Consider the following 15,185-nt stretch of genomic DNA (forward strand, 5'->3'; position numbering starts at 1 on the left):
ATGTGATGTCGCCATTAGAGGGAGTCCAAAACATGTTGTACTCTTTTCCTTTAACCAAGGTTTTGTCCCACTGGGTTTTCTTGGTAAAGATTTTTAACGAGACAACTTGTAATAGGAGATTGTGTACTCTTTTTCCTTCATTAGGTTTTAATCCCATAGGGTTTTTCCTAATAAAGGTTTTTAATGAGGCACAGTTGTCTCTAATGAACATCCAAGGGTGAGTGTTATAAATATTACTTTATTATGGATGTCCATGTAACGCCCCAATTTTGGGAATTCTGTGAATGTTGGCAAAATTTCATGCTTTAATTTTGTCATTTGTGAGTGAAATTATGAAATAGGACCTATGTGAAAATGTTTGAAAATGCTATAGGCTAAATTGAAGTGGCCAAATAAATAGGAGTGCAAAATAGGAGGATTTGCATGACAAACCTCTCATTTTACATGAAGTGGTCAGCCATCATGTTGTTGTAGACAAAATATACACTTGATATCCATAATTTATGGTACAAATTGATACAAATTGATAATAGGTTAGGTAAATGTTCCATGATAATGGGTTAGGTAAATGTTTCATGATAATGGGTTAGGTAAATGTTTCATGATAAGAATTTCATGTCTTTTGTATTAAAGAATTAAATGGATGAAATATGAAGTTTTATTAAAAGAAAAAGGGGTGAAAAGAACAAAGCTTTGTCCATCTTTGTTCATCACAGCTGAAAGTTAGAGAAGAGAAAGGAGAGGAGAAAGCTCTTGAGTATTCGGTCATTAGGAGGAGGAAAATTGAAGGTAAGTTCTTGGTACCTTGCTTCTATCTTGATGTTCATGAGTTCTTCTTGATTCTACCTTAACTCTTGAAGCATATTTTGGTTTTTAGTTGTGTTGTGAGCATTTAGTCATGAATTAAAATGAAGGAAATGGTTGTTGTTTCATGTTCTTTTGATGAAAAAAATGGAAGATATGTGAAGTTGAGCCAAACAAATGAGCATGCATGTGCCTTAGATGTTAAAGGGAAAAATCAGCTAACATGTTGTGCTTTAAAATGATGAAATGGAGATTATTCTTAAGTAAAATCATAGATATGTGATGATTGATTGGTGATATACATGTTTAAATAACATGCATGCAAGGTATGTGTGAAAGAGTGATTTGGTAATAAATCTGCTTGGGACAGCAGCAGTAACGTGACTTTGGAAAATCACCATAAATTGTGGGAGATGAATTAGAAGTTGAATAAATTATGTAATTAAATCTTATTGAGTCTAGTTTCTAATGAAATAAACAAGAACATATTTTGAATTCTGTACAATGAGAAATTTGATTCGTAATGAAGAGTGGTCAGATTAGTCAAATAGTGAAACATGGGAAACTTTGAGAAAAATATGGTATTGATTGGCTAAACCAAAAATTCTGAAAATTTTATGGATAGAATATATATGAGTCTATTTTCAGGAAAATTAACGGAACTTGATTTGGAGTTTCGTAGCTCCAGTTATAAATAATTTAGTGACTGTTGCTCAGGAAGACAGCTTGCAGTGAAATTATGATTATGTGGTAAACATTGACAAAAATTTGTTAATGAGTTGCTTATTGATTTCTTATAAGCTTACTATGATCTGTAGGTGTGGTTGGCGAATATTGTAAGGGGTTAATACGTAGTTTGTATTTGAATAGTTAGATTAACGTGTTAGTAATCCAATTGTAGGCGGTTCGTGTGTGGATCTCACAAGATATCGTCGCAAATGTGTGTAACTAACACCCTCTTTCTTAGTCTAGATCGGCAAAAGTCGAAAATTCAAATGCCGAAAACACGTATTTTGTAGATTTGCGAGTGTGCGAATGCTCGTGAGGTAAATCGATTAATGTTTTGGTAAACCGCAAAATTTGACCGCAAAGTGCATGATTTACGTGCCCTCGATATTTTTGGGCTTAATGGGCCAAAATTGGAATGATGGGCCAACGCCCAATTCAGTAAGAACCCTCAGAGTGATTACATTAGTACGTGAAAGGTAGGAATATGCATGAAAAACCCTAAAATAGATAAATTACTGAAATACCTTTAAAAGTGGAAAATTTACGCTTTTACCCCTAGTAGATAAATTACCAAAATACCCTAGGGTTAAATTGACCTAAATGCATGTTTGATTTGTTGTTATTTATGCATGCTATGTTGTTATTATCGATGCATGGGATTGGGATATTGACGGAGGAAGTACTGAAAGTGGCTTGTCCACGTCTTGGAGGCTTTGCCTCAATTTATCGATAACTGAGCAAAGAAGGTCAAGAATGTGGAGTGTTAAATGGGTGGGTTGAGCTATTCCCCACATGGAGTGTATGGTGGTATGGGTGGAGTGTAGTGGTTGGTGGTTGAGTAGTCTCCCAAATGGGCTTGCATATGTTATTGATGTTGCATGTATTTTGAAATGGGCCTATGGGCCATCATGTTATCTATATAAGGGCTAAGGCCCGCTTTATTGTAAATCGAAAGGGCTCGCCCAAGACCATGTTACTGAATGGGCTTAGGCCCAATAGGCTTGAGCTGACTTGGGCTTTAAATGAGTTTTCCTTACACACTGAGTTTCCCAAACTCACCCTTTTATTTTCATCCACGCAGAAATCCCCAACCATAGTGGGCTTGGAGTCGTGAGGGAATTGGAGTGGCCACCGCTTCGAAAGTTTGATTTTCTTCGGTGAACTGGACATCCTTTTATTTACGTTTAAAGTTTTGGGCTTTTAAATGTAATAAGGCCGCTTAATTATTTTTGATGGTTTTAATATGTATTACTAAGATAGGTAATACTTATTTTAACTGTTGAAATTGGATAGCTTTAGGCGCTTTTCAAAAATAACAATTGATTTCAAAATAACACGACAACAAGCAAAGCTTCCGCAATGAAAGTATTTTCCAAAATTAATCACTTTTCCTAAAAATGACTTAATCAAATCGGTTTCCTAGAAATATCCATGACGTTAAGGTGTGGCAATGGCGGTATGCATGTCTAGGATTGGATCCGAAGGGAGCTTGGTACTTAAGCAGTCCGATGGACTCACCACCTCTTTTCCGGTTTCCTACCTGGTGCACAGCTTCCATTCACTTTAACCTTTAATGAATTAATCTTTTGAACATCAAGTACGGTTTTCTGGACTTAGAATGGAAATTTTTTTTTTACGTTTTTGATGTGGCATGCCGGATCCGGCCATAACTTCTGGGCCGGGTTTGGGGTGCTACAGTCCATAACTCTCAAAGTTGTAACCTTCATTGTAGCAACCCCCAATGGATTTATGAGGGTTTTATATAGTAATTAAACCTCTATTTATTCTTTGTAACTTAAGGGATTGTATTATGTTAGAAGGTCTATAAATAGAGGCATGTACAAGGCTTGTAAAGATGCACAATAAATGAAATAAAAAGTTCTCTTGTTTATCTTCTATTGTATTACTTCTTTGTATTGATATTTTCTCTTTAGTTTGTTCTTTTCTTTCATTATTTCATTACAGTTTATAATTTTTTTCATGTATTAATATTTTTAATTTAATTAAAAATACTTTTTGTTAAAAGATATATTTTAATAAAATTGCATGTATATTTATTTGATTTTTAAATGATTTTGAAGTTAAAAAAGAAAGGAGAAAATTTTCAAAAAATCTTTAAATTCTATTCATTTAACATTTAATCCTGATCAGTGTGCCATATGACACTCTATCATGGGTCAATATGTGTCAAAATTTAACGCTGTTAAATCATAGTACCAAAATGTTTAATAAAATAAAAATAACAAATCAAACAAATCAAAAGTACAAATACCACATTGACAATTTCGTTAAAGTACAAGAGTAAAGGTTGCCATTATCCCATTAAAACTAACTTTCAAATTGGAGTATCTCATTCTAGCAAAAAAAGAAACATGAAATCACACCAAAAATCATCTTTGAGAAACCAATGATAAATTCCCCATCCTGTTCAAAATCCTTAACTAATCCAAAAATCCTTGACATAAAGAAAAACAAAACAAAAAACTAGTTTAGGGTTGAGACCCATCTTCCAAAACTACCATCAAATTGGGGTGGCGGTTTAAGAAGAATGGAGACATCAATGGAGGATCTAGGCAGTGAAAGTAAACCAAGAGTTGCCTCACCTCCTTCTCTAGAGCAGTCATGGTTACACCAAATCTCTATTCTCTTCAACTTGGCACCTTTCGTAATCAGATGCCTTGGGAATTCCATTTCCCCATCTTTCCCTTTGAATCCCTTAATGGATACTTGTTTTAGTGTGAATGTAATACAATCGCACAACCCTCTTTTCTCCCATAGCTTTGTCTCTGGATATGGCAGTCGGTTGTTTACACTACTGTAATCCCTTGTTGCTTCCTCTATTTCACTTCTACTTTCCTGAATATAATGCATAAATCAAGGATCATCACCTGTTCATATCATTTCCACCAATACAGGATGATCTAAATCTAAATATATATATATATATATATATATATATATATATATATTTATTACCTCTATGTTGATTTCAAGTTGGTGTAGACTAAGGCAGCGTTGTAGAACGATACAGAGGATCAACATTTCCTTCTATCGTTCAAGTCCAAATCAATGGTAAGCTCCTCAAATTCATAAACAGATTCAGGTCTTCCATTGGATCATTAGCTTTATAATTAACAGGTGTCTGCACGGCCAACCAAAATAATTTATCAAGTCATCATGTTTGTTTTGCAGTTTATAGAGACTAATTTTTCAAGATTCATGATTGTTACTCTCAAAATATCATCTTCAAGGTTCAATTTGAATTCTCCCTTAAAAATATAATACATTTTACAATTACATCCAACATTTTCGATTATTTATATCTAACTATTCATCTCTTTAACACCCAAACATTTATATATAACACTGTAAAGTACCACTATAGATTTCCTTAAAAGAAACCAATTTATCTAATAGCACAAAAACAAATCAAGCATTATAGAGGACGAAAAATTATATCATTTAATAACCAATTTACGTATTAAAAACAAAACATGCATGAATATAAACATGATAAAATATAAATTTAAGTATCGCAAAATATGTATAATTTAAAAACTACTAATGCATTAATAGAACAATCATTTATACAACACTAAAAATAAAAATTAAATAAAAGGTGTAGAATTCAAAAGTTACTTATTGACATAAATTACATGTTATGATTCCGATAACGAAAGCAAAATAAGTATTTATAAAACACGATGAAATATAAACTTTAAGTATCGTTAAAAGATATATAATTTGAAAATTGTTTTACTTATTAAAACGAAATGAATAAGCATTTATAATAAAATAGAGGTTTAGGTATAGCGGAAGGTGTATGGTTCCGATAACCAAAGAAAAATAAGTATTTATATAACACTCTCAAAAATATCATCTCCAAGGTTCGAATTTGAATTCCCCCCTTAAAAATATAATGCGTTTTACAATTACATCCAACATTTTTCGGTTATTTATATCTAGTTATTCATCTCTTTAACATCAAACATTTATATATAACACTGTGAAGTACAACTATAGATTTCCTTAAAAGAACCAATTTACCTGATAGCACAAGAACAAATCAAGCATTTATAGAGTAAGAAATTACATAATTTGATAAGCAATTTACGTATTAAAAACAAAACATGCATGAATATGTACACGATAAAATATAAATTTAGATATCAATAAAATATGTATAATTTAAAAACTACTAATGCATTAATAGAGCAATCATTTATACAACACGATAAAAAAAATTTAAATAAAAGGTGTATAATTCAAAAGTTACTTATTAACATAAATTACATGTATAGTAAAAGATATATAATTTGAAAACCAATTTACATATTAAAATAAATACAAAATAAGTTTCTATAATAAAATACTGATTTAGGTATGGCAAAAAGTGTATGATTTCAATAACCAAAGAAACATAAGCATTTATAAAACATGATGGAGTGTAAATTTAGGCATCGCTAAAAGGTATATAATTCGAAACCATTTTACTTAATAATAAAGACAAAATAATCATTTATAATAAAATATAGGTTTAAGTATAATAAAAGATGTATGATTCCGATAACGAAAGTAAAATAAGTATTTATAAAACACGATGGAATATAAACTTTAAGTATCGATCGTTAAAAGATATATATAATTCGAAAACCGTTTTACTTATTAAAATAGAAACAAAATAAGCATTTATAATAAAATAGAGGTTTAGGTATGGCGGAAGGTGTATGATTCCGATAACCAAAGAAAAATAAGTATTTATATAACACTCATAGAATATAAACTTTAAGTATCGTTAAGAGATATCTAATTTGAAAACCTATTTACTTATTAAAACAAAAACAAAATATATAGAGGTTTAGGTATAGTGAAGGTGTACGAATATTCCGATAACCAAAGAAAAATAAGCATTTATATAACATCCATGAAACATATCGTTAAAAGATATATAATTCAAAAATTGTTTGTACTTATTAAAACAAAAATAAATTACGCATTTATAATAAAATAGAGGTATAGGTATGGTGAAAGGCATATGGTTCTGATAACCAAAGCAAAATAAACATTTATAGTACACAATGAAATATAAACTTTAAGTATTGTTAAAAGATTTATAATTCAAAACCATTTTACTTACTAAAACAAAAACAAAATAAGCATTTATAATAAAATAGAGGTTTAGATATAGTAAAAGGCATATGATTCGGATAATCGAAGCAAAATAAACAATTATATAACACTAATAAAATATAAACTTTAAGCATAGTTGAAAGATGGATAATTTGAAAACCAATTTAGGTATTAAAACAAAAACAAAATGCTTACTTTGTATCTAACCATAAACAAAATAAGCATATGTAAGTATAATGAAAGGTGTATAATTATGAAAATAAGTATTTATGTAAACTTTAAGCATCGCATAATTCGAAAACTTATCTACTTATTAAAACAAAACAAAATGCTTACTTTGTATCTAACCAGAAAATAAAAGAGGTAGTGAAATTAAATGCTTACCAAGAGATGAGTGCAATACTCTAGAATTTCAGCAATCTTGGTGATATTGTCTGAATTTTTAGTTATGGGCTTGCGAGTTGCAGTAAAAACCCTAAGATTTGGAGCATGGATAACCAAATTTTTGGCTTGAAATTTCATAGAATGAAGCACCAAAACACCAAGAGATTGGGTAGATAAATAAATGCCCTGCGAACGCAATGATACCAGCTCCACAGTCTTAACCGTTTGGCTAAAGATCCGAACCTGTTTTAACCTGAAGGGGGAATAACAAACGCTCAAATATTCCAAAAGATCACAGCTAGAAACGATTGCTTCAAGGGTTTCAGTGCTAATAGCGCAGTGATAAAGTTTCAAGGTTTTGAGGTTATGGCAATGGTGAAAAGGGGAATCGGATCGGATACTGTAATGTGTGAACTCAAGTGATTGCAGAGTTTCACATGAAAAAATCCCAGACGGTAAATTCAGACCCCGTCCAGAATGGCTTCTTCTATAAAACTCTTGTTGAAAATCATCGCAACGGAAAGCCAATTCTTGCACTTTCTTCTCGGATGTAAGATATTTAATCCACTTCTCAAGATCACCGTTTCTGCAACTACTTAAAAGATGAACGATTCTGCAACTAATCAAGTTACGCTTATGAGATAACAATACATTTTCGATATTCTTAACAACTCGGAAATCTCTTCCTCGGATCATCAACATCATCACCATATAATTTCCTCACTCCTTTTGGATCGAAATCTAAACGGGAAGCATACCTCCATAAATCCTTCCATCGTTTTGATAAAATAGTTGTTCTTATTGCTTCAATGGCTGGTAAGTCTGATATAATCCTAGCCAAAACTTCGTTGTGAAGGTTGCTGATGAAATCATTCGTCGCCATTGTTTCACAATTTGATTTCTTGCAAGAGCTCTAATGAAAAAAATACTCCACAATGGAACCTACATATATCCTCTTTTTAAACCTAAATTTTGATAATGGCTTGTTTTATATGGAAAGGGTATTTTAGAGTCGACCAAAGAAAAAGTAACTCGACTTCATGTTTATCTCGTGTTCCATTCTTGTCTTTTACTTAGTTTTATAAAATATATATTTTATTAAATGATTTCAACCTTAAAAAAAGAACAGAAAAATTCTTAAATTCTATTTATTTAATTTTTTTTCTTGGTCCACATGGCACTCTTTCAATAGTGCATATGGCAATATTCAACACTCTTAAATTGGAGTACCAAAATATTTGACAAAACAAAAATACAAGTCTCAAACCGAGCAAATTAAAAGTTCAAGTACAAGAGTAAAGCTTGCTATCATCCCATTAAAACTAACTTTCAAACTGGAGCTTCTCATTCTGATACCATGATAGAAGGTAATCTAAACTAAACACTTTATGAATGAACAAAATTGAATTGCTTTTGTAAATTCAATCCTTAACTATTCTGTATATCAAGACTATTATTTATAGAAGAGAGCTTAGTAACTGCTCTGCTGAACTGACTAACCACTTGGATAACAAACCACAACTACTGATATTAATCAAATACTCTATCACATTCCAACGATATATAAACATAAAATCACACCTAAAGTCATCTTCGAAAACCAATGATAAATTCCCCATCCCATGCAAAATCCTTGGCAAAAGAAAAAAAAAAAAAAAACTATTCTAGGGTTGAGACCCATCTTCCAAAACTACCAACAAATTGGGTGGCGGTTTAAGAAGAATGGAGACATCAATGGAGGATCTAGGCAGTGAAAGTAAACCAAGAGTTGCCTTACCTCCTTCACTGGACCAGTCATGGTTGCACCAAATCTCTAATCTCTCCAACTTGGCACATTTCGTAATCAGATGCCTTGGGAATTCCATTTCCCCATCTTTCCCGTTGAATCCCTTAATGGATACATGTCTTAGTGTGAATGTAATACAATCGCACAGCTCCCTTTGCTCCCATAGCTTTGTCTCTGGATATGGCAGTCGGTTGTTTACACTACTGTAATTCCTTGTTGCTTCCTCTATTTCACTTCTGCTTTCCTGAATATAATGCATAAATCAAGGATCATCACATGTTCATAACATTTCCACCACTACAGGATGATCTATATTACCTTTATGTTGATTTCAAGTTGGTGTAGACTAAGGCAGCGTTGTAGAACGATACAGAGGATCAACATTTCCCTTCTATCGTTCAAGTCTAAATCAATGGTTAGCTCCCTCAAATTCTTAAACAGATTTGGGTCTTCCATTGGATCATTAGCTTTATAATTTACAGGTGTCTGCACAGGCTAACCAAAATAATTTTAACCATCACGTTAATTTTGTAATTCATAGAAACTAATTTTTTCAATTCATGAATCTAATTTCTCTCATTAAAATATAATGTATTTTACAGTTACACCCAACACTTATCCTAATAGCACAAAAATAAACCAAACATTTATTTAATACAATATTATATAACTTGATAACCAATTTACGTATTAAAAACAAAACATACATGGATATATAAATTATTTAGGTATCGATAAAAGATGTATGATTCAAAAATTGCTTATTAACATAAATGTATAGTAAAAGATCAAAACTATTTTATAGATTAAAATAAAAATAAAATAAGCCTTTATAATAAAATACAGATTTAGATCGAAGTAAAGGTGTATAATTCTAATAACCAATGTAAAATAAGCATTTATATAACACTCATCAAATATAAACTTTATAAAAAAAATAGAAAATAAAAGAGGTAGTGAAATTAAATGCTTACCAAGAGATGAGTGCAATACTCTAGAATTTCAGCAATCTTGGTCTGTTTTGAAGGACGGGTGAAATTGTATGGATTTTTAGTTATGGGCTTGCGAGTGGCAGTAAAAACCCTAAGATTTGGAGCATGGATAACCATACTTTTGGCTGGAAATTTCATAGAATGAAGAACCAAAGCACCAAGAGATTGGGTAGATAAATAAATCCCCTCCAAATCCAATGATTCCAGCTCCACAGTCTTAACCGTTTGGCTAAAGATCCGAACCTGTTTTAAACTGGAGGTGGAAGAACAAACGCTCAAATGTTCCATAAAACCACAGCTAGAAACGATTGCTTCAAGGGTTTCAGTGCTAATATCACAGTGATAGAGTTTCAAGGTTTTGAGGTTATGGCAATGGTGAAAAGGGCGATGGAATCTGATATCGTAATTTGTGAACTCAAGTGATTGCAGAGTTCTACATGAAAAAATCCCAGACGGTAAATTCAGACCCAATCCGAATAGGCTTTTTGGATGAAACTCATGTTGATAATCATCGCAAAGGAAAGCCAATTCTTGCACTTCCTTCTCGGATGTAAGATATTTAATCCACTTCTCAAGATCACCGTTTCTGTAACTATTGGAGAGATGAACGATTCTGCAACTAATCAAGTTACGTTCATGAGATAACAATACATTATCGATATTCTTAACAACTCGGGCAATCTCTTCCCTCTTATCAGTATCATCAAAATCATCACCATCGTCATGGCAAACATTGGATCCAAATTGTATTACTGGAACCGTAGATCTGCGTTGATTTGGAGCAGGAACAGCCTGTTTTCTTGGTGATAATTTCTTCACTCCTTTTGGATCGAAATCTAAACGGAAAACATTCCTCCATACATCCTTCAATCGTTTTGATAAAATAGTTGTTCTTATTGCTTCAATGGCTGGTAAGCCTGATATAATCCTAGCCAAAACTTCGTCGGGAAGGTTACTGATGAAATCATCCGTCGCCATTGTTTCGCAATTTGATTCCTTGCAAGAGCTTTGATGAATAATCGATGGAACTTAGATATATGGCTTTTTCAACCCTAAATAATATATAGAAAGAATAATTTAAGCTTTTTGAAATCTTGATGATGAAGAGTTTTATATGGAAAGGATATCTAGGGTCGGCTAAAGAAAAATATTATATTTTTTAATATTATATTATAATATTATAAGGCTCTTGTTAATTTTTTGAAAATATTATAAATACTAATTTTATAAAGTTATATGGATGAAAATATTTTATATTGAAATTATATTTGTAAAATTATGTTAACAAATGACTATTGATGAAGTAGTAAGATATTTCTATTTTCATATCATCTTTGATTTTATTATCAATTATAATTTATTTTTTAACATCAAACAATTTAGTATTATACAAATCAAGAAATTTAAAGAATAGTTGACGTTAGATACGATAAGGGAAGAACGAGGTACATGTAAGTGTATTTCAAGGTCTTATTCTTTATTTTCCTTCTTTTGATGATTGAAAACTTTATTATTTTGATTGTTTTGTTAAGGAAATGAAAATATTGATAACTAGGAGCGAAGTCAGAAACTTCTTTTTAAGGGGTATAAATTAAATTATAGTTGTTACGATAGTAAAAATGTAATTTTATCATTTTAATACTCTATATCTTTATAATTTTTTATTATTTTTAATGAAGGTAAAGTGTAATTTTACCTTTATTAATTTAAAATTTTAAAGGGTCTAAATAAAAGTTTTTCATTTTGAGAGGGGCCAGCCCCTTATCAACGCCCTAGTTGATAAAGAACAATGTGATTATTATATCTCTTTCAAAATTTGATTTTCTTATGTTGATTGTATTTATCGAAATATATTTTGCAAAGAAAGTTTTTTATGTTTTAATTATTGTTCATGCTCTTCCAACTAAAATCTTTCCATTTAAATATACCTTTTATAGACTAAACCACCTAAAGCTTTTTGCCATCCTTTATTGTTGAATTTCCATTCATTGGAGATTTTAACATAATAAACACACAAACTTGAAATATGAACACCAATTTTCAGATCAACTTAGATGCTAAATTAATGAGATTATGTGTGTAGTTAATGCTCTAAACTTCAAAAATTAGGGCAATTAAATCATAGAAGTAAGAAAAAGGGATAAATTTTAAAATTATACATGAACTTTGATTTAATATGCAATTGTATACATGAACTTTAATTTGGTGCAATTATACACGTGAAACTCTAGTTGTGGTTCAAATGTATACTTGAAACTTTAATTTTGATTTAATCATATACATTTAAATAAATAAATACATTGTTGACTAATATTTTCTTGTTTGTTATTGATAAGATTGCTCAGGTATCTATACATGCTGTAACAAATGCTATTAGAGCTCTTGATATGGCCCCATTATTTTGTCTTGACTCTGCTGCCTCTAGTACTGACATTTTCTATTCCTCGTACAGACATTCTTTGAGAATTTTAGGTTTGTTGGGCATGTGTCTACGGTGCATGCTGTCCTTTCTGTCTTGGGATTGACATTCTGGGCGGGCTCCATACCTATTAGATACATGTCTGGGTGGCCTGTGGAGTACGCAGTCCCTTTCTGCGAGTTCCTTGGGTGTATGCGAGCTAAGACAGTGGCCTTCCCTTGGTCTCTGCAAACGGGGTCTGTGGCCTTGCATTACAAGCTGAGCCTGTGAGCTCGCTCTGTGAGCAGGGTCTGCGAATTTGCCTTGTTGTCCTCTCGTGGCTCGCTTAAAACTCAATATTCTTGTGGGACTTATCTGGGTCACGGGTCGAAGAATCGAATCCCTCGTATGGGTCGAGTTAGTAATTACTGATGTACAACAATCTACTGCACCCTTGGTGGGCCTAAAGGGTGCTGTAAAGTGGCACGCCTTAGGTCCATCTTGTCAAGTTTTAATGTAGCTTGCTGGGTACGTTCATAACGATTGTTTTGTCGCGTGTGCGGTTGGGTTTCGAGCATGTGTATCTAACCATTGAAAGTTGAACCATTTGCATCTGCTTGCTTATGATCATTGATTTTCCTCGGTTATACGAGTCATTAAAGAGCAAGAAGAGAAATCCTTCTTTAAAATGGAGAGCCTTCGAAACCCTAAATCTTTTACCCTTAGCATTTCCAGCAACCTGAAAAAAGGTAATTTCAAACTCTTTTACTTTTTAAATTTTGTCTTTCTTCTTTTACTCGAGTTATGTGAGGATGAGAGGAATCAGTAACCTGATAGTCCTAGCCATCCACTGCGAGAACGACTGTCTCTGATTCTGGTGATAGACAATCTTTATCCTTGCACCACTAAGTAGGAGGAACTGCAAAGAGTTTTAGTCGTTCGGAGAATAAAACTTCTCAATTTTGCGTACGAGCTCTCCATCTCAGAGGGGTCGCATCGACTGTGCGAAACCATCGAAGATAAATTCTTTCTTCCAACTCACGTGCTTAAGGTTAGGTTCCACTTGCCACTGCACCCTTTCTTTGTAGTCCGCTCAAGGATTACAAGATTGCACCGAAAACTCTCGGGCTATTCTAGGTGGATTGTCATGGCGTAATTCATCGAATGTTCTCGGCGTGGTGAAGACGATTATTGTGAACCAATGCTCTAACCTTCATCGGAACCGAAAGAAGTATGTCCAAGTTCGCAGTAGATTTGGCGAGGGCTTTGGGTTCCCAATAAAGTTGTTTTCACTAAGCTAGGACCTGTGTTCGTTTCAACGGACTCTCCCTACAAGCAAAGCCATGGCCCAGTTTCGCAGGCTTCGCACTGGGCATCTGTTGGTTTTGGAGGATATTATCACGCGAGGCATGTTTTTCAGTATTGCTTGGAGGGTTACAGCCCCAACAGGTAGAGGCCTGGTGATAACATGAAGGTCGCCTAGTCTTTTGGTGCACTGCCTGAGAGCTGTACGTGGCCTCAAGGCTCTTACCAGCCCCCTAGCTACGCTATTGTTGATAAAGAACAATGTGATTACTATATCTATTTCAAAAATATAATTTTCTTATGTTAATTGTGTTTATTGAAATAGATTTTGCAAAGGTGAATTTTCATACTCATTTTTGGAAATTAGAAGAAAGTTTTTTATGTTTTAATTAGTTTTCATGCTCTTCCAACAAAAATCTTTCCATTTAAATATACCTTTTATAGACTGCATCATTTAAAGCTTTTTGCCATCTTTTATTATTGAATTTCCATTCATTGGAGATTTTAACATGATAAATACACAAACTTGAAATGTGAGCACCAATTTTCAGATCAACTCAGATGCTAAATTAATGAGATTATGTGTGTAGTTAATGCTCGAAACTTAAAAAATTAAAGGCAATTAAATCGTAAAAAGAAGAAAAAAGGGATGAATCTCAAAATTATACATGAACTTTGATTTAATGTGCAATTGTAAACATGAACTTTAACTTGGTGCAATTATAAATGTGACACTCTAATTGTGGTTTAAATATATACCGAATCTTTAATTTTGATTTAATCATAAATATTTAAAGAAACATATACATCAATTTATTTTTATATTGGATAAATATAATTATTTATTATGCAATATATAAGCATAAAACGATGTTATATCAATAATTGTGTTAATTATTTACAAGAATTGGATCAAATCAAAATTTTATGTATAAAATTGCATAAAATCAAAGTTTATGTATATAATTTCACATTAAACCGTAGTACACGTATAGTTTTGGGATTTATCCCGAAGAAAAAATGAAGTAAATTAGATTAAAGGTATAATGACGTTTCTGGCCTTTTAACTTTACAATCAATTTATTTTTTTTTCTTTTCTTTTAACCTTTGAGCTTGCGATGTTTAACAATCCAAATTCTAGTGGTGTTAAAAAATGCAGTTTCGGAACCCTATTTCCTTAAATTGAGTCTGTAAATATAAAATAGAAATATTTACGGAGTTAATATAAAAATATATTGAATTTTGGTTAAGTAATTTAGTCAAAAAAGTAGTTAATTAAAGCTCAGGATTGAATTTTAAAAATTTAACCACTATAGAATTTTAATTAAGAAAAGGCTTAGGGACCTAGACAACAATTATCTAAGGGACCAAAATGGTAAATAAATCAATATTAAATATTAAATAGTGGATGATGGTGGTGGATGCCATTAAGTTTAATTAATAGATAACTAAAATAAAGTCAACTATGATTAAATTAATTAATTAAGATTAAACAATATAAATCATAGTATAAATACTAAACTTAGTGGAAAAGGATGAGAAACATCATCGTCTTCCTTAAGCTCTCACCATCCACCATTGCTAAACAAGGGAGAAAGCTTCAAACCCTTTTTGTGCATTTGACTATTATTGCATGTAAGTCCCTAAGTCATTTTTC

The 15,185-nt window shown here is 32.0% G+C and overlaps 2 protein-coding genes across 2 annotated transcripts; both read right to left on the bottom strand.

The window, feature by feature from the left end:
- Window positions 1-4,017: 4,017 nt before the first annotated feature.
- On the bottom strand, window positions 4,018-7,930 carry LOC128292707 (putative F-box protein At1g67390). The gene is made up of 3 exons (XM_053027596.1): window positions 7,806-7,930; window positions 7,048-7,660; window positions 4,018-4,389 (listed from the first exon to the last, which is right to left on the bottom strand). The coding sequence occupies exons 1-3, from the start codon at window positions 7,928-7,930 to the stop codon at window positions 4,018-4,020; spliced, it is 1,110 nt and encodes a 369-aa protein (XP_052883556.1).
- Window positions 7,931-8,711: 781 nt separating this feature from the next.
- LOC108450852 (putative F-box protein At1g67390) lies at window positions 8,712-10,803 on the bottom strand. The gene is made up of 3 exons (XM_017748622.1): window positions 9,808-10,803; window positions 9,152-9,319; window positions 8,712-9,077 (listed from the first exon to the last, which is right to left on the bottom strand). Exons 1-3 carry the CDS (start codon window positions 10,801-10,803, stop codon window positions 8,712-8,714), a joined length of 1,530 nt encoding a protein of 509 aa, XP_017604111.1.
- Between the last annotated feature and the right edge of the window lie 4,382 nt (window positions 10,804-15,185).

Source organism: Gossypium arboreum, chromosome 5 (assembly GCF_025698485.1).
Source record: "Gossypium arboreum isolate Shixiya-1 chromosome 5, ASM2569848v2, whole genome shotgun sequence".
In the NCBI taxonomy this organism is placed as follows: Eukaryota; Viridiplantae; Streptophyta; class Magnoliopsida; order Malvales; family Malvaceae; genus Gossypium; species Gossypium arboreum.

Bases quoted from the DNA above. Each gene is read 5' to 3' on its own strand.
- LOC128292707 (XM_053027596.1), bottom strand. From the start codon at position 7,930: ATGGCGACGAATGATTTCATCAGCAACCTTCACAACGAAGTTTTGGCT. The intron at 7,661-7,805 runs GTATGCTTCCCG...GATTAGTTGCAG, and splicing joins CGATGGAAGGATTTATGGAG to AATCGTTCATCTTTTAAGTA. The intron at 4,390-7,047 runs GTAAGCATTTAA...CATTATATTCAG, and splicing joins AGTATTGCACTCATCTCTTG to GAAAGTAGAAGTGAAATAGA.
- LOC108450852 (XM_017748622.1), bottom strand. From the start codon at position 10,803: ATGGCGACGGATGATTTCATCAGTAACCTTCCCGACGAAGTTTTGGCT. The intron at 9,320-9,807 runs GTAAGCATTTAA...TAGCCTGTGCAG, and splicing joins AGTATTGCACTCATCTCTTG to ACACCTGTAAATTATAAAGC. The intron at 9,078-9,151 runs GTAATATAGATC...CATTATATTCAG, and splicing joins AACTTGAAATCAACATAAAG to GAAAGCAGAAGTGAAATAGA.